At 40.5% G+C, this 26,133-nt stretch overlaps 1 protein-coding gene across 2 annotated transcripts in view; it reads left to right on the top strand.

Annotated features, from left to right (window-relative positions):
* CTSC (cathepsin C) overlaps positions 1 to 26,133 on the top strand; it is a 43,760-nt gene that overhangs the window by 903 nt on the left and 16,724 nt on the right. The window contains exons 2-4 of one of the 2 annotated variants that reach the window (XM_027532939.1): positions 1,464 to 1,609; positions 6,388 to 6,472; positions 8,107 to 10,595. In XM_027532939.1, the coding sequence (XP_027388740.1) occupies positions 1,464 to 1,609; positions 6,388 to 6,472; positions 8,107 to 8,117 (242 nt within the window). In that variant the 3' untranslated portion in view covers positions 8,118 to 10,595. Of the gene's footprint in view, positions 1 to 1,463; positions 1,610 to 6,387; positions 6,473 to 8,106; positions 10,596 to 21,187; positions 21,355 to 26,133 lie in introns of those variants that run through there. The other variant, XM_027532938.1, reaches the window with a different exon arrangement.

Genomic DNA, 26,133 nt, shown 5'->3' with positions numbered 1-26,133 from the left:
ATTTGAAATGCAGGGAGCCAAGCACAATGTGTAGCTCACGGAAGGCTCTCAGTATCTTGTATCTGAGCAAACTCAGGGAGATGGTGAAGGACAGGGAAGCCTGGCTTGCTGCAGTCCACTGGGTCACAAAGAGTCAGACACGACTGAGCCACTGAACAACAACATTTGAACACACTAGAACATTTCATCTGCTCTCAGATAACACTGCTATCCTGAGGACAAAGGGAGAAGGGAGAGGAAAAACACAGTCTTGGGTCTTGTTCTCAGACCCTTACCACACTGTGGCTTCTGCAGAATGAGCAAAGCTCTTGGCCACAATTTCCTTGTTAACAGAACAAAGATTGCCAGTTCATTTGTCACTGAACAGACTGACTCAGCTGTCCAACTCCAAATGACTATGTGGCACTTCATAATATGGGGCATTATAATCATGTTCTCTTTTAAAAGTTGAACTTGGAGGTCCAAAGCAGAAGGGAGATCAGGATTTGCTTTGTTCTGTCACATGGAATCTCCTGTGTGCACTCGGTCACTCAGTCCCGTGCAACTCTTTGCAGCTCCCATGGACTGTGGCCCGCCAGACTCCTCTGTCCTTGGAATTTTCCAGGCAAGAATACTGGAGCGGGTTGCCATTCGTACTCCAGGGGATCTTCCCCACCCAGGGATCGAACCCAGTTCTCATGTGTCTCCTGCCTTGGCCTTCACCACTAGCGCCACCTGAGAAGCCCTTGGAATCTCCTATTTCAGAGCAGTAATAGGAAACTTGGAAAATTTGTGTACAGTGTGGAAGCTTCCAGAGTGGACAGGCAGAATCCTTTTCAGGCAGCCTCTGCCCACATACCATACTTTGACCTTAATCTAATCATTAAAGACAAATCTGAGTCCCCATTTTCTGAAGGTTAAAAATTTAGTTCCTATCAATATAAATTAGCTATGTAGGATAAAAACCTTGAGTTTGCTGAAGACTGGAAGGATTGAGATTCTGAGATTCTGAGCTTTGTAGCCATTTTGGAGAAAGATACCCCATTTCTTCTTTGAAGAGATCATTGTCCTTTGTTCTTATGGCCTGATAGCAGATGTTTTTATATTTCCACTTTTTGACTACCATTTTGTCTTCTCTCCATTTCTGTCTCTCATTTTCAACATTCCCTGTTTCTCCTTTTCTTCAGGGAAACTTTTTTTTAGTGCTTGGATCCTCTGGGAAGGTAGTGGCTGCACTTTTGGGGGTCTCTATGTGATGGGTTACTTAATATATCTTTTTGAGCCTTCACTTCACAGGCTTGCCTGAGACCCCTCTGGGATTATTCAGAAAGAGGCCACAGCACACTGATATCTTCATAAGCCAGATCCCTGGTATTCAGCAGCATGAAAAGAAAGCTGCTTAAAAATAACGGAACTTACAGATGAGACGACCTCCCATCGAAGTTCAAATAACTTTCCTTTGTTGTGTATTTTCTTTTCTTTAGGACCCCCAGAAAAAAAAGTGGTGGTGCACCTCAAGAAGTTGGATACAGCATATGATGACTTTGGCAATTCCGGCCATTTCACCATCATTTACAATCAAGGCTTTGAGATTGTGTTGAATGACTACAAGTGGTTCGCCTTTTTTAAGGTAAGTTTTGTTGGAATATGCATTCGTTATTTCCAGTGATTTGGTATCTGAAGACTCTTCTAATAGGGAGACCCTCAGTATTTGAACTTTAGATTAGGAAGATAACCAGAATTGTACCAGTTTTTCAAAGGAGAAATTAAATGATGTAATTTTGCCACTTTATTTAAAATTATGACTTTGGTTTAAAAAAAAAAACAACACACCAAATCTATATTTGTGTGCAATCCATCTGTATTGAAATTTACATTTTGGTAAGTATGACTTTATTTTCTTAATTACTACACCTTTATTTCTAATTGCTTAGTTACTTGGCTTCCTAATGAATCTGTAGGAAAGATAGGAATTTTATAAATTGTTCTTGAGGTTATTATACTGTCCCTCTTATCATTGTTTGTTAGCTCTAAGAAATTGACTTGAATGACTCATTGAAATAATGTCATATACTAAATATATTAATGTGAATAACTTATTTGACTAAGCTCAAAGAGATGGAGAGCGTTGGAGTTACCCCTTGGGCTAAAGTAAAAGGTAGCCCCACCAGCCCAGCTGGTTTTCTTCTCTCACCAGGGAAGAACTGATGTCCATTCCGGTAGTCTTACACACTGCTTCTAATTGCAGACACGCTCTAGGGTAAAACAGTTGGGCACAAACTGCAGTCCATCCCAGATATCCTTTCTGTTTGCAGAGTATTAAATGGCTTAACTAAGTTGAATCCACAAGCCTGAGACTAGCTGTTTCTTATTATAAATAAAGGTTAATAAATAGAGACTCTATCAAGGGATAGTGTCGATAGCGTTTAAAACATATGGTAAGAGTTAACCGGTTAAATGGTAAGAGTTAAGCAATTACAGGATTTTGTGGAAACATGAGGGAATGAGTCTGTTAAAGATGAGGAAAGACAAAGAACCAGCAAAAGACGAGTTTCTAAATTTATTGTGATTCCTCATGTGGGTTGTGATATAATCTGAGTCAAATGTCTTAGAATCATAATGCCCAATACTTTTTTTTTTTAACTATGAGGACCCTTTCTTAATATGAAAAAAGAAAAGAGAGACGGGAAAAATTGTCTGCTCTCACCTGGATTGGCTATCTGCTTTTTAGCTGGTGGGAACCAGTCCATCTGTGCTGGCCACTGGCAGGCCAGCAGTCTGCTTTATTAGTTGAAGCCCATGCTTGACCATTTATTAAATATTTTTTATTACCACCCCTAGATACTATCACCCTATAGATACTATATATTTTTAAAAATTGTTAAGAGTATCTGTATGAGCTTTTAAAGTGGTAGTGTGTAAATGTGATTCCATCTGAGTATAACTCTTGATCTACGTTTTGATAGGTCTAGGGCTTTGGAGACCTCTTGCGGGTACTCTGTTACAGTCCTTTAAAAGTTCTTTGCTTTTAGGTTGGGAGTCTGCCTGTGGACTTGATGCTCCATGAAAGAGAGATTCGAATCAGTTCTTACCATGTACCCTCTTGCCCCTCCTTTCCCTTTTTCTCCCTTTCCTTTTTCTTCTGTAGATACAAAACAGGTAATCGATATTTGTTTAAAACATGCAAGTGAAGTAGAATTCAGTTGAGAAATAGGTTGCCTGAATAAGTACGAGATAGGGTGTAGTATGTAAATAGATGAATAAATAGTTTTACCCATTTAGCTTGGAAGACTTTTCATTCTTCACTTCGGTAGACTTGGAGAAACAGGTAGCGGAGTTCTGATGACCTAGTCAGTTACCCGAGATGTAATCAGAAAGAGGCAAGGGCCATTTTCCTCCACTAATATTTTCCTATCGGTTTGTCTGCTCTCAGCTTGAATAGGAGTCTGGAGGTGGTGGGGACAGAGGGTATGGCTACCAGCCATACTGAGCCTTGAACAGTAACAGGTTTGAACTTCATGGGCCCACTTACACAGAGATTTTTTTTGTTCTATAGTAAATGCTGCAGTACTACACGATCAGAGGTTAGTTGAATCTGCAGATGAGAATCCAAGGTTGGTTGATACCTTAGATGTGGAACCCTGTTTGTGGAGGGCTGGCTATTAATTATTGGTGGATTTTCAGCTACTTGCAGGATTGGTGCCCCAAACCCTGTGCTCTTCCTTTGTTCAAGGGTCAGCTCTTATTTCTCTTTAGACTGAAGGTGTAAGCAGATTTCGCACTTTTCTGTAGCCTCAGAACATTATTTTCAGGTAAATAAAGGCTTTTTAAAGCCAAATAAGGTTTTAAGTGTTCTCAACCATAATTGGGAAGTCATTGTATACTCTCTTGTAGGGTAGAACCCTACCTGATCTTGTGCTTCTGAATGGCATCCTCTCATTAGTAATAAAAATAACAAGAGTGTTCTCTTGCTACTGATTTCAGTATATTTTTTTAAAGTGTCCATTTGACCAGAACCATTATCAGGAATGTGTTTTCTTTTCCTGCTGAAAAATCAGACACTCTCGTCTGTGGTTAGGTCATGTGATGTCATAATTTCAGTAAGCAGAGCAAAACATTAACAAGCTATATGGTTTTAAAATTTCTCTCAACATAATCAAGTAGTTCCAGAGAAACATGCTTTCCAGAGTGATAAAATGCCATGTTCTCTTAGCAAATCCAACAGGAAAAGTAATGGAGAGCAGCAAAGCTTAACAAATTTAGGAAAAAATGATAAAGTGGAGTTGACTTTACATAATAGGACAAATACTTTTGGGGGAACACTTTTTAACATAAAAGTCTTGCTGGCCTTTACCTGAAGCTTAGGGTATTTCCTGCAGTGCTTGAGGTGCTGGGGAGACCATGCTGTGACCCAACAAAGGGCACCTATGTACGCAGAGGCGCGTGAGATTCTTTTCTTCCTACCGATTTTAGAAGTAACTTTTAAATGAAAATTACTTTTTTAAAAAGAGCAGTTATCAAAATATAAGCAGTATTTTACTATTCAGCTATCATACATAAGCTAACTGCTATCGTAATCCACTCAACTAACTGCCATTGCAGAAACATCTGACGAACGTTTGTCAGATATACCCTCCGTTGTTAGTCTGCGAATCAGCTGGATTTCAGGTCTCTCCACTGACTCATAACAGACTCTCCCACTTGTTTCCCTTCGCCCTGTTTCAGATATGCTTTCATGAAATTGGTTCTTAGGGTTGTTCCTGCTCGAGTTTGTTGAGCAGGTGATGCGGGCAAGGTTTCCTGTTTGGTGCCTACTCCTCATCCCCCAGCTCAGCCTGCAGTTCAGAACAGACAGCTTCCACCTCATTCTCCCTGCATTCCAACTTTGGAGCCATGGGGCACCACTTTTGTTGCCAGGAACGTGCTGTATTCAGTTCTCCTTATTCTGGCCTCATCTGGAGAGTAAGCAGAATTCTTCATGATTTGTTCTTTTAGGCCTTTTTCCCCTTGGTTTTAACTGCTTAAGAAATCGGCAGTGGAGTAGGATGATCTTGTTTTCTTGTAATGTATGATCTCAAGCTAGATAAAAGTTTGGGAGGAAATCTTGACGCTGAAAGTTTACACACTGTGTGAGTCAGGAAGGAAGCACTGGGTTTGTATTTTTGGAAGACACTTTTTCCTACTCAACTTTCACCGTAGGTGCAGTGATCAGAACACTCTGGGGGGGTTACAAATTCAAATGAATTTAGGGCTCACCGAGGCAGATACCTAGGCATCTGAAACAACTTTATGTAAAGCAGTAAGGAGTAATTTGATTTATGGCCTATGAAATGAAAACTTTCCTACAGACATTTGAATTCAGTTTTCCCTTAAAATAATGTGCTGGCCACAGACCAGTTTCTAAGACTATCAGCTTTTAATAGCATTGCCATTTGATTGTAAGTCCACCATCTCTGCAAATGAAAAGTACTTGCAGATAAAAAACAACTTCGTTTATGAAAACACACAATGTAACAAAACAATACAAAGGATGTTTAATTGTGACTGACTTTGTGATGGGTAGGTAAGTGATTATTTTTTCTTCTTTATGCTTTTGTGTACTTTGTCCATTTTTTTACCATGAGCATGTGTAACGCTCCTCTCCACTGTCCTCTACCTGATTGCCAAGGAAGGAAGTGGTATGAAACAGACTCAGCTCCAAAGGATACCCTTAAGTTGAATAGGCTTTCTAACGTTTTGCTGTTTCTCCTTTTACTTTCTGAGACGGTAAAAGGGAACAGCAGAGAATGAACTCAGTTTATATTTTGAAGATTAAACTACTCAAGGGCTAAAGAAAGTACATAGAAGCTAGACTCATAATGGCTGAAAAACTTATTTGGTGATAGTTAAACAAAGTTCACTGATTTTCTAATTGAGTTTTTGTTTGGGACCTACCAGTCTTAGTAGAACTGTAAGCTAAAAACTCTACCATGAGTATTTCTAAAGCAGCTTGGTACTCAAAACAAAGATGTTGGGAAATCCATACCAGAGGATTTATTTGCCCATTTCGTGTGCTAGTGACTTGCAAATTTCAAGCTTGTTACAACAGCCAGAAATCATGTGTTTTCTACAGCAAAGGATTTGGGAGTCTCGTGTGGTCTCTTCTGTTGTGACTTCTGGGTTTATTTCTAAGATGTAACAATTCAACTTTCAGAGTATTACTGAGATAGAGTTACCTGCTTTAATAGAGATTGAATACACCAAAATGAGGTGTTTGTCTTGTCTTTCTTTTAAATAATTTGATGTTTACTTTTTAAAGTGTTTGGATTGAGGAAAAGAATCAGAAGACGCCTAGCCATTTGTTTTCTTTCGTGATGATGCTTTAATCTCAACGTAATGACTGAGTTTTCCATTGTAAACCTTTCATAGGATGTCACTGATCTTATCAGTCAGTTTTTCATGCAACTGGGAACTGTGGGGATGTATGATATTCCACATCTGAGGAACAAACTGGGTGAGCTCCATTGAAATACTTCTAACTTTCTTATTAAATGCAAGCTTCCCTCCTCCCTGGTGGCTTAGGCAAGTTAATGTTTGTTTTTTCATCAGGGAGAGGGAGTTGGAGAATAGACAGATTATGGTTTTCTTACAGATTCTGTGCTTGAGCCTGCTTATTTGCGCTTCTTACCTGCCTGCAGTATTTTCACTTTAGTATGCTCTGTTTACACACAAGCTTTCTCAAGCGTGATGCTCGTAAGTGGACGTGAAACCAAAAAGGTAAAGACTCAGTGAAGGAGAGGATGGCCCCAATTCAGTTCACGCCCTTGAAGTAGCTGTGCTGCCTGAGATTACTCATTCTTTTCCTAAAATGACTCAGGAGGGACCTGTGTGAGACCATGGCATTTTAGATGTGCTTTCCCAGTAGAAAAGGTGGCTCCTCCTAATGACAGAAATTAGTATACGTCATTCAGCCCTATGAGACACCACCTGTGTCTTTTTAAACTGGTTCCTTCCCAGAACAGACTCTTGGCTAGGGAGAAGAGGATCTTTTTTGACTGTGTACATTCTCCTCATACTTTCAGAATAGATGTTTAAATCACTGCTCTCCCTGGATCCATAAATTTTGATGGAGAAGTAGGCGGTGAGAAAGAAGAGCTGATGGGGACTTGCCGTCCCTTGCGTTTTATACAGCAATCTTTCCCCTTTCCCTTCCTCTTTTACTTAGCTCCCAAGTAAGGAAATGAGATATGAAAAAGGGAACTGGGGCAGGTGATGAAAGCACCATAGCCTTATCCTGGGTCAGCATTTTTCAAGCTGTTTAATGGGCCAGCAGTGGGCCACACATCTGCCAGGAAAAAATTGTTCCTAAGTTGTGTCACTTCGTTTTGTAAAGCTCTAAAGGTTCCAGGCAGCCACTAAGAACAGATCAAAGTGCAGATTAGAGCTGGAACCAATAGGCTCTTTCTTCTGAATTTATTTCTGGTAGTTGAGTAAGTGTAGACTGTGTGAAATAGCTTCCTTTCAGGACTGCTCAGAATCTTTATTATGCTGTAGCTGAGGAGGGAGATACAATAGAAAAACTTTTCAAAAGTTTACCACGTTTTCCTCACAAAAAATACGGTATTCTCAGAATGCGGTTTATAAAATTCTGTCTTAAAGCTCTCGTTCTTTTCCTAACTGGGGAGATGCTTCTACCGGTAGAAAAGATAGGCCCTAGTATTTACTTTGTAAATGGGATAAGTGGCCTTGTACCTGGAAATATTGATCAAAGTAGCATTAAGCCTATGCTTGGAATTTGTAAGATATACATGCTATTATGTCTAGGTTGCTAGATTAGGCTGTTTCTTATCTATATTCAAAAGCCAAATTAGGCTTATTTGGTAGCATTTAATTTGAAATGCATCTGCATGTGCTTCTTAAGCATGTTGGCTGCACGCACAGTACATGTTGCTTAAGCATTCAGCTTTTGAGAACAGTGGCTTTTTTGTGAATGTCTTAAATAACATTAAAAAAAAAAAATACCAGCATTTGAAATACTAAATGCTGGTATTTTTTTTTTCCACATAAAGAAATGAATATGTTTAAGCATTTTTTAAGAGACAGTATGATCCTTGTTGGCTTGTAACTCTAGTTTTCATTGTCTTTTAGTTATTAAATAGAGCGTCTGTTGAGCGGCTCTTTTAAAACCACAGCCAAAAACAGACTTTGGGGCTAAGAGGCACAGCGGACCTGCCTCCCTCTAACAGCTAGCAGAGGCCTCTAGCAGCTGCAGTCCCTCTGGAGTCTCTAAGGGCACCTAACATGCAGAGGAGTCCTGGTACCTACCTCCGAGGCAGCTGCCCTCCGAACGTTCCCTTGGAAAGCAGCCACCGCCGTTTTGGACTGTGAGCAACCAAAGACCAAGCAGGAAAAAGGAGAAAGTTCTGCAAGTCTTAGGTGGCTTTATCCTTCGGCCTTTGAATGAAAGGAAAGATATGCAACACAAGGGTTTTTTGTTGTTTTTGTATTTTTTTCCCTTTTGAATGTTCTTTTGTTGAAGTGATTTTTTTTTTTTTTCAAACTGCTTAGGACTTGAATTATTTGTTGTATTTTATGCAGATTTTACTCACAGTTAAAATGGTCTTCCCACGTGCCTTCTCTTTCTCTAATGACCTTGAGGAACCCCAACACGTGTTATAAGAAGAAAATCAAGCTTCAGAATATCTTGAGATGCATTATGGGAGGGAAGATGGTCCCAGGGAAGACATGTTTTGGGGGAGGGGGCTTTCTGAGATAAGCTGAACTGCCGAAGGGTCTCTTTTTGCAGATCATGGATCTGCAGTGCCCCTGGCCAGAAAGATGGTATGATTAATACATTTGGGGCGGGGGGAGGGGGGGGCCGTATTTTTTTACTTAAATGCCAGTCTTGTGCTAAGAGCTTAACACGGTTTACCTTACAAATGTCCTGTGAAGTAGATATTACTAGCTTCAGTTTTCACATAGGGAGAATTACTCTCATACAGTGCTTAAGCTCACACAGCTTCTTTTTTTTTTTTTAATTTTGTTATTTTTTAAAATCTCTTTGGCCATGCTTGTTGCATCTTAGTTTCCCTACCAGAGATCAAACCCACACTCCCTGTACTGAAGTGTGGAGCCGTCATCACTGGACCACCAGGGAAGCCCCCACAGCTGCTAATTGTAAAATGATATGGGCTATTTGTCAAGTTTGTTTCAGAAAAAAATACTGGTACTTCAAGTCACATTTGGGCAGATTTTCTGGTGAATCCCAAATGTTAGTTCAGTGCACTGCATTGCTCTTGTTGAAATTTTAGGAGAAGAACTGGCCTCAAGCTTAGATTTCCTTACCAAATGAGGCTACTCATTTTCTTTCCTAAGCCTAGGTCCCTTTATTCAAGACAAAAATTTACTTTCTCTTTCCTTTTACAGTTCTCCAAATTGGAGGAGTGTTTTATAAGCTTCGAATTAAGTACCCTTGCCAAGCTTACTTCTCTTAAGGTGTTGTTCAGAGCCATTGCTGCCTTTTAGTTCTTTCCTGCTACACAGTGGACCGGTTTCCTCCTTAGTTGTGTAGAGCTGATTAAACATCAGCCTTGGCAAACCAGCAACGTGGGGCTCCACCCAGTTCAGATTTCCTGGGAGGACTTTTCTGCATCCCTTGAATTACTCCTTGAGTGGAGAAATCTTTCTCTAGATGGTAGGTTGTCATCATTACTTTATTGGTTCAGATAATTATGTCGTTTGAGAGGCACTGATCTGCTGTTCTGGAAAGGTTGTATCTTATAAATACTAAGGAACAGTACATCCAACTGCTGCCTGGATACTTTCTTCCATCCTGATAATTCTGTATCACTCAGGTTCTTGGTGCCACATCTGTGCAGTTCCCCAGCTCTCTCCGTTACTGGGAGGGATGCCATTATGTTGGTTCCAGTTGTACTTGACAGGCATCTCTGACCTGGTAGTACTCATTCTGCTGTAAAAGGAATGACTTGAGCATGTCATCTTCTTCCAGACTGAAAGCCTGTATATCTTCAGATTCTAATGCATGTAGAACTTTATCTGGGAGCTTTGGAAGATTATCCACATTTCTCTAGTCTTTTCAAAGACTTCAGAAGTAATACCAGCTTTCAAAAAATTAATTCTGTAGGGTTCTAGAAGCACAAATCAGGAATGGTGCTGGTGCTATGTGTATATTTTTGGTGTTCTGTTCTAAAAAATATGTTACATGCCTCCAGTGTTCTGTAAGAGTTGTATATTTTCAAACTGACTGGATGTAAATACTGACAAAGCAACAAATGTTTATATATTTAGCAAGGCATTTAAAATCACCCCTACCAAAGTGGTTTTTTTTTTTCCCAAAGTGGTTTCTTTGAGTAATTTTGCATTTAATGTTTGTTTTGATTATAGAAGACTTGGGTACAAAATTGCAGGTATCTGTGTTAGAAGTACCCATAGTAGATTACTGCTTAGCATTCTCTGTTGTAATTGCCTGTTTGTCCTTTCCTCTGATTTTTAAACTCCTTGAGGGCAGTGATCAACTCTGTGTTACTGACCTTTTTATTCCATATGTGTAGCACACTATGTGATAAATAATAGACCTTCAATAAATATTTGTAAAAAAAAAAGAAAATTGAATCATATATCATTGTGTTGTTTTCCTGTTTCATTGTTGTGTTTCTGAAAGTATTTTTGCCTTTGTGTCCTTTAGAGGCTACGGTGGACCCTCAAGCCATATTTGTTGAATGACTTTGTAGAAAAGGGATGAGACTTTTAAAACTTTATTCTGCTTATTTGTCATTTTTAATTTTTTGTGTGAGACTATAGAGGCTAAAATGAAAGTCATTTAAAAATAGTAAACTTCTAACTTTCAGAATTACTAAAACCTAAATTAGCTGTTGGGCTTCCCAAGTGGCTCAGTGGTAAAGAATCCGATGCAGGAGACACAGGTTTGATCCCTGTGTCAGGAAGATCCCCTGGAAGATCTTCCCCTGGAGGAGGAAATGGCAACCCACTCCAGTATTCCTGCCTGGAGAATCCAGTGGACAGAGGAGCCTGGTGGGCTCTAGTACATGGGATCGCAGAGAGTCGGACACAGCTCAGTGACTGAGCATGCACACAAATTAGCTGTCGGGAAATACTGAGCTTTATTGGTGACTACGGTGGTTCCCCAAAGCCTAGGTAACCAAGGACTCGTGTCTGCTTAGGATGCTGTGGGTTATCTGTGCCCCGCCCCTTGAGAAGCGCTAGCTGAAGGTCATTATTGTCTAGTCACTCAGTTGTGTCTGACTCTTCACGATTTCATGAACAGCAGCATGCCAGGCTTCCTTGTCTTTCACTATTTTCTGGAGTTTGTTCAAACTCATGTCCATCGAGTCGGTGATGCCATCCAACCATTTCATCCTCTGTTGCCCCCTTCTCCTGCTCTCAGTTTTTCCCAGCATCAGGGTCTTTTCCAGTGGGTTGCCTCTTAGCACCAGGTGGCCAGAGTATTAGAACTTCAGCTTCAGCATCAGTGCTAGAGTCAATGAATTCTGACATTTCTTCCAACCTTACATCTTAAGGGTTTATGAGCAAGTAAATGAGGAATGAGCCAAGGGACTTTGGTTACCTTGCTGAGGATCAAATTGCTGTTTTCTTAACTAGTTCTAGAACGTACATTTTGGTTTAAAGGGGACATCTTCTCAGCTCTGGAAATAAATCTGTGAGCCTCCATTTTCACATTAAATCTAATTGCCCATTCCTTAAGTAAAATGCTAGAAATTATTTGGTTGCAACCACTGCCACAGTTTCCTATCAGTTTCACAATTCATTAAAATTCAACTTTTAAAATAAATGGTCCAGCTGAAATAGTGGGCAGAAAACTACAAGGATTCCTTGAAATGACATAGGTTTGTTGATGAAAGATGTGACCGTCCTGGACGGTTGGCGAAATACCTGTTTAGGAAGATGTGGCCTGTTCTAAAGGCTTTATTCACACTCCAGACTGATGGCATGTGCAAATCTGCACTTGCGGAGACAGACACGGAACACAAAGGGCAGAATGTGGAGTTAACACTGTTCTTCTGTGTTGTTGGAAGGAAATCTCTCTACTTGAACGGTGTATCATCAGATCATTTAACGTCATGCAAAGTATTCTTTTCCAAAATGGTGCTTGATGGATTAGACCTATATGTCCAGATTTTTTTTCTTGTATATTTCACAGTATGTGTTGTTGTTTAGTCCATAGTATGTATTGTTGTTTAATCACTAAGATGTGTCTGACTCTTTTTTTTTGTGACCCCATGGACTAGAGCCTGCCAGGTGCCTCTGTCCATGGAATTTTCCAGGCAAGAGTACTGGTGTGGGTTGCCATTTCCTTCTCCAGGGGATCTTCCCAACTCAGGGATCGAACCCAGGTCTCCTGCGTTGCAGGCGGATTCTTTACCAACGGAGCTATGAGGGAAGCCCAATTACATCATTAGTATTTGCAAATCCTTTTTTCCTTGTAAGTGTTATTTGAAGCCACTTGTTCATTTTGTGTGAGTTAGTTAATTACATCGGATGTTCGTGAATCTAAGCAGGCACACATGAGCGGGAATATGCCGTGTTCTAGCCGTCTTACAGGCAGCATGCTGCAATTAACAAGTGAGCGTCTGACACTGGAAGTTCGTGGGCATATCAGTGTTACTTTGTATATAAACTAATAGTGGAAGTTGGTTTTCAGTTTTATTTCTGTATTATAAATATAAACTATAAAATTTTCTAATATTTTAGTGGATTATCTTCTCATTTTGGAAAACCGCTGGTTGACAAAATAAAACCTTTATCAGCTGCTCAGTTGAGAGTTGGGTTTGAGAGTACATGAATAAAGTCTTAACGGCTTCGTATGCCCCATGGTAACAGATGGTAGTGTTTATATTGTTACTTGTTTAGTGTTTTATAAGGTTTTAAACTCTTGACATCAGTGTCATCTTTATCCTTGATAGGAATCCAGTGAAGTAGATATGCCTGTTACCAGCTGGTGAAATTGAGGCTCCTTAGTTGTGACTTGTCCAAAGTTCCATAAATGATAAGTGGAAGAACGGGAATTTAAAGGGCTAAGTCCTTTTACTAAAGAGCATTTTTTTCTCATAGGCAGTGCATTACATAAAGGAAGGATTCAAATGTTTGTGAATGTAATCAGGAAAACAGTGGAATAAAAGGTGTAAGTGATTTTCTCATGCTTAGTGTCAAAAAGCAGTTGAGAATGAGATCCAGGATAAATAACTTAAGTTCTAAAATATCCCAACCTTTTCTTTTTCAATTGGTTAATATTGCTAGGTAATTGGATGGAATTGAAGAGTTGATAAAATGAATAGCAAACTGAAGAAGGGCGGCTTTCAGAATGGCAACTCAACGATAATTTTGAAGAAGCAAATGAATAGTTACTGAATGCTAGTAGTTTTCTAAACTTAAGTGCTAGGATTTGTAATTTCTTCACATTTTGTGTGATTATCTATTTGTTGCAATAGAAATTGGCATCAATGAATAGAAACTTAAATTATCTCATTTGTGCAAGTCAGTATTCAGAGACTGTTTATATAAATAAATGAAAATGGTTAGAAAAAATTTTGACTACATTTCAAGCTGGATAGTGTGGCCAAAACTTCAGTTTCCTACTTGGTAATATTTTCAGAAATCACGTAAGATGTATTTTACAGTAGCAGAAAAAATGACAGGAATACTGAGAATATTCAGATCAAGAAAACAATGGGGGCACCCTGCATGGTCCTCTCAAGGTACTGAGTACTTGGCTTATAGGGTGGGTTAAATATCTCTTTTCTACTACGTTACAGCTGTCCTGCATAGTGGTATTACAGCCCTCACCTACCCTTCATAAGGTGATTTCAGGTTCTAAAAGAAAACCATATTATTGTAGATTGGGAAAACTACAGAATAATATAAAATAAAAATTTTAAAGGGAAAATAATGCCATCAAATTATTGTATAAAAAATGGTACATAAATGGGTATAGCATCTCTTAGTAATTTGCTTGAGTGAAAACAGGTATAGTTTTTTTAGGATTATTTTGGATCACTTAGAATGTTTAGATGGGGCTTCCTTGGTGGCTCAGATGGTAAAGAATCTGCCTGCAGTGCAGGTGACTCGGGTTTGATCCGTGGGTCAGGAATATGCCCTGGAGAAGAGAGTGGCTACCCACTCCAGTATTCTTGCCTGGAGAATCCCATGGACAGAGGAGCCTAGTGGGCTACAGTTCATGAGGTTGCAGAGAGTCAGACACAACTGAGCGACTAACAAGCACATTTAGAGAATGTATAGATGCTCTGTATAAGTAGGGAATCTAAATTATTTACCTAGTTTGTGAATAATAAGAAAACCGTAGATGTAAAGACTGTGCAGTTAGGAAGCTTGAAGGGATATTTTGGAACTTTCAGGTCAGCTTAAGTTTACAGGTAAGGAGACAGGTTTGGAGAGGAAAAATTGACATTCCTGAAGTCATACTAGGAGTCAGAACTTGGGTCTCTTCGACCCCTTTTTAATTATAAAAATATCACACTTTAATTATAAACTTTTCTGAGTTTCTTACGTTACTGTTTAAGTCGAATTTGGCATTTGTTGTTCTTTCTGTTATTCATTTATTTATTCACTCATCACTCATCCAGTAACTAATTGCTTTCTACTGCTAGTGTCCTAGTTACCAAATAAGCAAAAATCCTGTTCACTGTGAGAACAGTGCTTATGTGAAAAGAATAACCCTACAGGCTACTGTGAAATTAAACGGGTTAGTATTTATAAAATACAGCCTGTGAGGCCCAGTCTGTTACACCATCCTGATTTTGCAGATGTGGACACGGAAAGCACAGAGAGGGTAACTTGCTCAGGATCACACAGCCTATAAGAAGCAGAACTGGGTGCCATCCAGGAGTCACGCCTGCAGACCATGTCCTCTGCCTCTGCCCTGAATCAAAAATCTTCGACAAAAATTTAGGTGAAATTAGATGGTCTTTAGATGTGTGGGTCTTAGATGAAATCAGATGAAATAAATGTTTAGGTGAAAGAAAAATTTAAAAATTAGGTAAAAATTTAGGTGAAATTAGATGACCTTTAGCCATGTGGGTCTCTCCTTGGATGGAAAATTTAGGTGACCCTTAAGATGTGTGGGGCCACAATTTGAATCTGACTCATGAAAGCCAGTTAATTTCCAACTTTTTTTTTAAAGGAAATAATAAAGCAATGATTCTTACAACATTTGAACTCATACTTTAATTATATCTTCTCTATTTAACTTTGCTAAGTCTCCTTTTTTTTTTTTTTTCTCCCCATGAGAACAGTATCCCAAAGAATCATTTTGAAACTCACATAATATAGATGAAAACCCTTTGCAGATTGCTTAAGCCTTTCCTGTGTGGTTTCCAGGTATCTCCTCTCAGTGTTTTTGGCCATTGACTTGTATGTTTATTTCTCTGGCACTCTGTGAGAAGGAGTGTATAAAGAAATGGTGCTTGGTATTTGGGAAGAACACTTGGTTCTAGAGTCCTTGGTTCTAAATTCTAGTTCAGCCACCTCTTTTAGATCTCTCTTCTGTCCCCTGAGTCTATACCTTTATGTTCTGTTGAACCTCTAAGATTTATCAGTAATCTGTAAACTGTATATAAAATATGATGTGATAGGTAAATGTTAAGATCCTGTAGTTCCATAATATTGATGATGAAGGGTATAGAGTCATTGATCAATATGAACAGTAAGAATCTTTAGCACAGTTGGTCATGTTTTAAGGATTTTTTTCCTTCTTCTTCTCCAGTCAAAGTAACAACTCAGCCTTTCCCTCAAAGGGAAATTCATTTCGTATTAGCGATCATGTTCGTAACTGACCAGCTGTGCCAACTAGGCAAACAAAGCCACACTGACGAAACACACGGGGCCCATTTCTTCTGACTTGCATGCCTTGAGCTTTTGGTATGTGGGGAAAGTCATTTCATCTGTGATCTACACTGCTGGGGAAATTTCCCAGGCTTTTCCAAACATGGTTAACTTGCTGAACCACAGGGTTTTGGTTCAGATAAATAACTCCATTAATTACATTTTGCATATTTCAGAGTTCCTGTTGTCTTAAGGTCTGGTGCTACATCAATATACAGTGTGTGCGTGGCTAGCACTTAGCATGATGCCTGGAAAATGTTATGTGACCAGTAAGTATTTGACATATAAGTGAAAGGGCTTATTGTTGTTCAGTCGCTGAGTCATTTTCGTCTCTTTGCGATCCCATAGCACACCAGGCTTTTCTGTCCTCCACTATCTCCTGGAGTTTGTTCAGATTCATGTCCGTTGAGTTGGAGATGCCCTCTTCTCCTTTTGCCTTCAGTCTTTCCCAGCATCAGGGTCTTTTCCAGTGAGTCGACTCTTCGAATCAGGTGGCCAAAATATTGGAGCTTCAGCATCAGTCCTTCCAGTGAATATTCAGGGTTGATTTCCTTTATGATTGATTGGTTTGATCTCCTTGCAGTCCAATAAGATATATAAATAATGTGTTGTTTTTTTTTTTTTCAAGAAACTTAACCATAATCCCAGACAGAACAAAGTTATTCTAGCAACATCTGGACCATCCCTCATAGATGTTCTTTACTAGGACTTTGTTGGCATGTTTCTCGTTCTTAGGAAACAGGAGCATTTTTTTAAAGTGATGAGCTTTACAAAAATCTATCTTTTTATAAATATATAACTTTATAAAGTTAAAAAGTTTTTACATAACTTTTTATATAGCTATTTTTTTATAAATAACCAAGAAAACCCCACCCAAAGGCTGTTTTTACCTTTCATTTAAAAAAAATCATATTTCATATTAATAAAAAATTTTACATATTTACATTCCACTCAAGTACCATCTAGTAATTTTTTTTCCTGTTAATACCTCTTGGGTTGTTTTGTTTGTTTTTTCTTTGGACACCCTGCAAGGTTGTAGGATTTTATTTCCCTGTTGTTGTTCAGTCACCCAGTCGTGTCTGACTCTTTGCAACCCCATGAACTGCAGCAGGACTCAAACCTGGGCCCTAGGTGGAGAGCGTGTAGAGTCCTACCCACTGAACCACCAGGGAATTCCCAGGTTCTCTCTCTCTCTTTTTTAATTGTTCTAAGCAGAGAGGTCAGCACATTTTCTTGTAGGGTAGATAGTAAATGTTTTAGGCTTTATGAGCCTTGTAGTCTCTGCTGCAGCACCTCATTCCTGCTGCTGTTGCACCAAAGCAGCCAGAGTCAAGATATTCTTAACAAGTGGCCCTGGCTGAGTTCCAGCAACACTGTGTGTAAAAGCAAGCAGCCTTCTCCAGCCTCTTCCTCTGTGATGAACATCCTCCTGTGTTTAGCTTTTTTTTTTTTCATTTATGTGTATCTGACACTTTCAACAAGGTAGCTCTGAATAACTCTTAAAGCCTTGTTAGATTACTTTTTTGTTTAATTGGAGGAAAGTTACTTTACAATGTTATTGGTTTCTACTGTGAGTGAGTGAGTGAGTGAAGTCTCTCAGTTGTGTCTGACTCTTTATGACCCCATGGACTGCAGCCCACCAGGCTCCTCTGTCCATGGGATTTTCCAGGCAAGAGTACTGGAGTGGGTTGCCATTTCCTTCTCCAGGAGATCTTCCTGACCCAGGGATTGAACCCAGGTATCCCACATTGTAGGCAGACGCTTTACCGTCTGAGCCACCAGGGAAGTCTGCTGTATAGGACTGCACAGTAATGCAAATCATCATAATTTTATATATAAAACCCCTCCCCACATGGGGCTTCCTGGGTGGCGCTAGTGCTAAAGAACCTGCCTGCCAATCCAGGACCTGTAAGAGACATGGGTTCAATCCCTGTGTGGGGAAGATCCCCTGGAGGAGGGTATGGCAACCCACTGCAGTGTTCTTGTCTGGAGAATCCCATGAAGGAGGAGCCTGGTGGGCTATAGTCCATGGGATAGTGCAGAGTTGGACATGCCTGAAGCAACTTAGCACACAGGCCCTCCCACGTGAGCCTCCCTCCTCTCGCCCATCCGGCCCCTGTGGGTCATCACAGAGTGCCAGGCTGGGCTCCCTGTGTTACATAGCGACTTCCCATCAACTGTTTTATGTATGGTGGGTGCTTATATGTCAGTGCTACTTTCTCAATTCATTCCGCCCTCCCCTCCCCTAATGTATCCAAAGTCTGTTCTCTGTGTCTGTGTCTCCATTTCCTTCCCTGCAAATAGGTTCACCGGTATTATTTTTCTAGTTTCCATACATATGCATTGATGTATGGTATTTGTTCTTTTTCTAACTTAACTTCACCCCGTATAACAAGTTCTGAGTTCATCCACCTTGCTAGAACTGACTCAAATGTGTTCCTTTTTGTGGCTGAGTAATGCTGCTAAGTCGCTTCAGTCGTGTCCGACTCTGTGTGACCCCATAGACGGCAGCCCACCAGGCTCCCCCGTCCCTGGGATTCTCCAGGCAAGAACACTGCAGTGGGTTGCCATTTCCTTCTCCAGTGCATGAAAGTGAAAAGTGAAAGTGAAGTTGCTCAGTCGTATCCAACTCTTATCGACCCCATGGACTGCAGCCTACCAGGCTCCTCCATCCATGGGATATTCCAGGCAAGAGTACTGGAGTGGGGTGCCATTGCCTTCTCTGGCTGAGAAATATTCCTTTGTATATATGTACCACATCTTCTTCATTCATCTCTCAATGAACATCTAAGTTGCTTCCATGTCCTGGCTGTTCTGAATAGTGTTGCAGTGAACACTGGGGTACGTGTCTTTTTGAATTCTACAGCAGTGGTGGGGGGAGCAGTGGCCTAACCCTGCCTGGCCTGTCTGCATCATATGAGGTTACCAACATTAGACAGTTTTGATCAATGAAAATAGTTTCAGGTAGTTCAGCATAATAAATATGAACTCTTATGAACTTTTTCACGTGACATACCCTCCAGTGTCGCAGCCCAGTCATATCCTAGACCTTTATTTCAGTGTTCCTTTGTCCTAAGTTGGGGCTTTAGCAGGGACATGAGGAATGGTGAGTCAAATATCTCCTATGCTCGTGGAGATATTCTTAGCTCGGAGTAGGGACACGAGCTTCACAGTATCATGAAGCACCAAGACAGAGCAAAATGGACATGTGAGTGGCCCGCAGTCACTCACGCAGTGCAGCCTACTGGCTGGTGAATCCCAGGATCCAGACCTAGCTCTTTTAGATTCTAAGACCATGCATTTTTAACTCCATGTTGTTGTTACACAGTCACTAAGTCGTGTCTGACTTTACAGTCCCATGGACTGTAGCCCACCAGGTCTCTCTGTCCATGGGGTTCTCCAGGCAAGAATACTGGAGTGAGTTGCCATTTTCTTCTTCCCATGCTGCTGCTGCTAAGTCGCTTCAGTCGTGACCGACTCTGTGCGACCCCATAGACGGCAGCCCAACAGGCTCCACCTCCCTGGGATTCTCCAGGCAAGAATACTGGAGTGGTTTGCCATTTCCTTCTCCAATGCATGAAAGTGAAAAGTGAAAGTGAAGTCGCTCAGTCATGTCCGACCCTCAGCGACCCCATGGACTGCAGCCTCCGGGCTCCTCCATCCATGGGATTTTCTAGGCAAGAGTACTGGAGTGGGGTGCCATTGCCTTCTCCATCTTCTTCCCATACCAGGGATCAAACCCATGCCTCCTGCATTGGCAGACAGATTCCTTATTACTGAGCCACCAAGGAAGCCCTTTTAACTCTACACCTAAGTATAATTTGAATTCAGAGACTCCGATGCAGTAAGGTAGTTTTACCTTTCAGTGTAGTTCAGCTTATACATTCCTTTAAACTTGGGGTTTGCAAACCATGGGTCTGTTTTTGTAAATGAAGTTTAATTGGAACAGACTGTGGTTCATTCCTTTATGTATTTCTGGTGTACCTCTCACACTGCAAAGGCAGGGTTGAGTATGGCAGAAGCCTTATAACCTGCAAACGTTAATGTATTTACTGTTTGGCCCTTACTCAGGCCACCTAGCACAGGTAAAGTAGTATCCATTATGCTAGATTTAAGAGTCTACAAACTACATCCTGTGGGCCGAAACCACCCTACTGTGTGCCTCTGTAAAGAAAAGCGTTGAAACACAGCTGCCTGTGCTCATATGTTTATGTTGCCTTTGACTGCTTTTGTGCTTCTGTTCCATGAAGTCAGTGCCTAAAACTGTCTTTATTCAAGTCCCTTCTTAAAAAAGTTTACCATGCATTTTTTTTTCTTTCCTCCTCCTATGCTGTCTACTTTCATTCAGAATTATATATCCTTCCTCCATAAGGATATATTAAAATATGATGGGTTTTTTTAAGGCTCTGGAGCCAAAGTATCTGAGTTATAGATCTATCACTTTATACAGTTGACCCTTGAATGACATAGGTTTGAACTGCACAGGTCCACTTGTATTCAGGTTTTTAAAAATTAAATACATACTGTAGTACTACGTGAGCCAGGGTTGGTTGGTTCCTTGGACGCAGCACCCAGGATACAGATGGATGACTGAAAAATTATATGTGGATTTTTGCCCATGGTGTTATCGGTGCCCCTGCTCTCTTCAAGGACCAGCTGTAGTTATTTTTCAGTGTCAACACTGATATAAAGCAACAGGCTGTGTCTGTGAAATAAAGTGGAGAGAATATTTAATAATTAGGATATTTTAACTCCCTCATGCTTAGAATTTGCTAAGAAGTTGGGAGGTTGACGGAAGAAAACATTTGAATTCTTTGGAAGGTTTTTGTATTTTGCTGGCATGCCTCTTCTCTGAGTGGACCAGTCTGAGGAAGTGAGCAGGGCTGTGTTGTTTCTGCCCCTTCACAGCTCTGTTAGCGTAGGTAGGGACCGCTTGCTGTCTGAGGTGAGCCTCCGCTTACTCACTGGTCAGTTGGGGTTATTAGTGCCGCTCTCCTCAGAGGCTTGAAGATTAAATGAGGTGACTTTGGCAAAGTGCCTTGGAAAGCAGCTGCTTTAAAAATATTATTTTCTTTACCTGCGTTTCATTCTCTTGCAGTGTTGGTTGTGTAAATTTTGCTCGGTGGTCAGTGATGCTAATCCTAGAAATGTTTCTTTCTCTTCCTCTTCTAGAATAGTTCTCAGACTGAAACTCTCAGATTTTGTTTTGGCTGACAGAGGCTGGTCCCTCAGGTGAAGAGAAAAAGGCATCATTACTGTGAATGAGAGACGAGGAAACGGACCTGAGAGAGAACAGGTTCATGGGGCTTTTCCTTCTCTTGCTTGATTGCAGTATAAAGAAGAGGGTGGCAAGGTAACCAGTTACTGCCACGAGACCATGACTGGCTGGGTCCATGACGTGCTGGGCCGGAACTGGGCCTGTTTCACTGGAAGGAAGACAGGAAATACCTCGGAGAACGTGAACGTGAACACAGCACGCCTTGCGGGTCTCGAGGAAACGTGAGTTGTCGTCAGTGAAAGATCCATTTAGTTTTTTATGGTGTTTATAGGGATGTGTCTATATTAATCCTTGGAAATTTTAATTTGATTATATTAACTTTATTTGACCTAGAAACATAAGCCATGTTATGTACCACTTTACTGGAAAAACACATTGGGTGATTTAACTGAGAGAAGAAAGTATTTTTTCAAAATACTTATAAAGTAATGGACCAGTGAGGGCTTTAAAGAAGATTCATATAAAGGACCACGGAATTGAGTGACTTATACATGCAAATGGAATGACAGACGGGGTTCCAGATCACAAAAGGAGTACGTCAAGGCTGTATATTGTCACCCTGCTTATTTAACTTATATGCAGAGTACATCATGCAAAATGCTGGGCTGGATGAAGCACACCCTAAAATAAAGATTGCCAGGAGAAATATCAATAACCTCAGATATGCAGATGACACCACCCTTATGGCAGAAAGTGAAGAGGAACTCAAAAGCCTCTTGATAAAAGTGAAAGAGGAGAGTGAAAAAGTTGGCTTAAAACTTAAAATTCAGAAAACTAAGATCATGGCATCCGGTCCTATCACTTCATGGGAAATAGATGGGGAAACAATGGAAACAGTGACAGACTTTATTTTTGGGGGCTTCAAAATCACTGCAGATGGTGATTGCAGCCATGAAATTAAAAGACGCTTGCTCCTTGGAAGGAAAGTTATGACCAACCTAGATAGCATATTTAAAAGCAGAGACGTTACTTTGCCAACAAAGGTTCATCTAGTCAAAGCTATGGTTTTTCCTGTGGTCATGTATGGATGTGAGAGTTGGACTGTGAAAAGGCTGAGTGCTGAAGAATTGATGCTTTTGAACTGTGGTGTTGGAGAAGACTCTTGAGAGTCCCTTGGACTGCAAGGAGATCCAACCAGTCCATTCTAAAGGAGATCAGTCCTGGGTGTTCACTGGAAGGACTGATGCTGAAGCTGAAACTCCAATACTTTGGCCACCTCATGCAAAGAGCTGACTCATTTGAAAAGACCCTGATGCTGGGAAAGATTGAGGGCAGCAGGAGAAGGGGGCGACAGAAGATACAATGGTTGGATGGCATCACTGATTCGATGGAGATGAGTTTGAGTAAACTCCAGGAGTTGGTGATGGACAGGGAAGCCTGGTATGCTGCAGTCCATGGAGTCACAGAGACATGACTGAGTGACTGAACTAATTCTAATACAGAAAAATCATTTTATTATTGTCATATAATAAGATGTTGTGGGCTTCTCAGATGGCCCTAGTGGTAAAGAACCCACCTGTCAGTGTGGGAGACATAAGGGACATGAGTTTGATACCTGGGCCAGGAAGATCCCTTGGAGCGTGGAATGGCAACCCACTCCAGTATTCTTTCCTGGAAAATCCCATGGACAGAGGAGCCTGGTGGGCTACAGTCCTTGGGATTGCAAAGAATTGGACAAGACTGAAGTGACTTCACAGCACAGCACAATAAGATGTTGCAGAATCCTTGCAGATACATATGTTTATTTTGCATCAAATATAGGTGATACTAATCTAACATAAATCTTAAGGCAATAATAACTGAATTTCAGGTTCTTAGTATTTATGTAGTATATTTGCTGAGGCTAACATAACAGATTACACAGACTGGGTTAAGCAACAGAGATTTATTTTCTCATAGTTCTGGAGGCTGTAAGTCCAAGGTCACAGCGTCAGCAGGTTTGATTTCTTCTGAGGGCTCTGTCCTTGGCTTGCAGATGGCTGCTAACAGTTGTCCCTACACAGTCAGCCTGTAAGTGTTCTAATCTCCATTTCTTATAAGTATACCAGTCATGTGAGCTTCCCAGGTGGCTCAGTGGTAAAGAATCCACCTGCTAATTGCAGGAGATGCAAGAGACTTGGGTTTGATCCTGGGTCGGGAAAATCCCTTGGAGAAGGAAATGGCAACCTGCTCCAGTATTCTTGCCTGGGAAATCCCAGGGACAGAGGAGCCTGGCAGCCTTTAGTCCATGGGGTCACAAAGTGTGACATGACTGAGCAAACACACACACAAATACCAGTCATACTGGAGTAGAGCCCATCCATGTGACCTCATTTAACCTTGATGTCCTCTTTAAAGGCCATGTCTCAATATAGTCACATTCTGATACGCCGAAGGTTAGGACATGAACACATGAATTTAGCTTATAACAGACAGTTAATATTTTTCTTAAGTCAGGTCCAGTGTAAGTCACTGTGAACCACACAAGAGATTTCAAACTTTATTAGTTTGGAAGGAAAAGATAAATATTATTGGTAGCAGATTTTGTGTTTTATTTGACTGTGAAATCCCCTGGAAGTGTGTATGAGCAGATCACCCAAAGCCAGGCCACACAGGCAGTGAAGGGCTCTGCAGCAGAAAAGGGGGACGTGAGTTCAAAGAGGACGGATTGCTCTTGTCTGGGGAGGCACCCCGCCCCCTCAAGATTTAGACCAATTCATCCCCTCCATTTTGAACATAGATTTTAAGTTGCTTTGCTTGGCTTGAGCTTTGAGTGACTCATTTCCTGTGAAGCTGCTCACTTTTCACCCTGCCATTTAGGATATAAAGGAAATGGCAACCCACTCCAGTGTTCTTGCCTGGGACGGAGAAACCCAGGGATGGAGGAGCCTGATGGGCTGCCGTCTATGGGGTCGCACAGAGTCGGACACGACTGAAGCGACTTAGCAGCAGCAGCAGCAGTGTACTGTGTACTTTTCTGATATTTCAAGCATTGCCTCATTTAGTGAAGAAGCTACAACCAGAGAGCTCAGAATCTATGTTGCCTCAGTTGGAAAATAAACATTTAGGACCTAAGTTACCATCAACATCTCTTTCAGCTCTTAATGATCAGATCTCAAAATAGATATTTACAATTTAAAAACGTGTTTCTTTTGGTGTTTGAGAAGACTCTTGAGAGTCCCTTGGACTGCAAGGAGATCCAACCAGTCCATCCTAAAGGAATTTAGTCCTGAATATTCATTAGAAGGATTGATGCTGAACCTGAAACTCCAATACTTTGGACAACTAATGCAAAGAACTGACTCATTGGTAAAGACCCTGATGCTGGGAAGGATTGAAGGCAGGAGGAGAAGAGGACGACAGAGGATAAGATGGTTGCATGGCATCACTGACTCCATGGCCATGAGTTTGAGTAAGCTCTGGGAGTTCATGATGGACAGGGAGGCCTGGTGTAGGCCTGCTGCAGTCCATGGGGTTGCAAAGAGTCGGACACAACTGAGGAACTGAACTGAACTGAACCTGTGTCTTAAGAAAAAACAACTGTAGCTGGTTTTTATTGTTTGTTAGCTTGTCAGAAATAGAATACAGACAGTTTTATGTTTAATAAATGTACCTCTCTGTTTTCACATTTTGAAAAATGTGGGAAAGTACTTTGATAAAAACATTAAAAAACATTGTCAATGTGGTTGCACATTTTTGTTATTATTTCTAATGCTTCCAGGTTATTTGGCTATATCTCAATACTCTGTGAACATCTCTCTCTGTGAATGAAAAGAGAAAGAAAAGTTCACAGTATGCCTAAAGTTACTCGGGTTAGGTATATCTTGCTTTGTATAACTGAATGTTAATGGAAGTTATACACTCACTATATGTATAACTTATAGTGAATATAACTTATATAATAAGTTATATAATATGTCATAACTTACATAATATAACATAATAAGTATAACTTACTCACTATATGTATAACTTATATGTATATATAGTGTATGAAGTTATCCATACACTATATGGATAGGAGTCATACTTAAGTCATAGAACCTTTTTTTAGTAGAAATAATGTGGTGACTTCTGTAATCCCTGGCACCTGGCGCATAGGTGTAATACATATTTGAGTTAAATGAATGATCAACTCCCTCAGTCTTTTGCCTTTGTAAACATGCTCTTTGTGTATTAGATTTGTTTACATCTCTGTCCAAGCATTTGGCATCAGTTAAACCAGTGCCTCTCAGTATTTAATGTTGCTGTGAATCATCTGGGAATCCTGTTAAAAATGTCTATTCTGATTCAGGTGGCCTGGAATGACATTTAGAGTCTTCATTTCTAGCCAGCTTCCAGGTGCTTCTGCTGATACTGGCTCAAGAACCAAATCTGAGTGACGAGGATATAAACCTTGTCCGAATGGAACAACTTTTTGTTCGGCATGTGGTTACAATACTTGCCTTGCTGTATGTACGTTGAATACAGTTTTGCTGTGCTTCACCCACCCTCTTTTATTATTGCAAAGTTTAAAAGGTGATGTTTGTGTACGCAGTTGTATCCAACTCTCTATAGCCATGGGTTGCCATTCCTGCTCCAAGGGATTTTCCCGCCCGAGGGACCACACCTGAGTTTCTTTTGCCTCCTGCATTGGCAGGCGGATTCTTTCCCTCTGTGCCACATACACACATTGAGGACAGTTTTGCTGTCTCCTCCACCCTTTTTTATCATTGCCAAGTTTAAAAGGTACATTGTAGAAATTGTATTAATAGAGGTGTGACTCTATCTTACCACTCAGAGATAACCTTGGTTGTATGTACTTTATATAGTATCAGTATAAATATACACTTTCACAAAAATTTGATTCATGCTGTGTCAACTTCTTTGATAGTCTGCTTTTTTGTCTAATATAGTGTGAACATTCTCCCGTATCACTAAATAATCTTCCAGACATTTTTACTGAATAACTGTATAGCAAACGAAGTGCCATTATTCATTTAATCCATTGTTTGTTTTAGAATTTATGTTTATAATCTATT

Source organism: Bos indicus x Bos taurus, chromosome 29 (genome assembly GCF_003369695.1).
Source record: "Bos indicus x Bos taurus breed Angus x Brahman F1 hybrid chromosome 29, Bos_hybrid_MaternalHap_v2.0, whole genome shotgun sequence".
Taxonomy (NCBI): Eukaryota; Metazoa; Chordata; class Mammalia; order Artiodactyla; family Bovidae; genus Bos; species Bos indicus x Bos taurus.
Note: the sequence above shows the minus strand (reverse complement) of the source record. Positions and strands in the feature narration are given on the sequence as shown.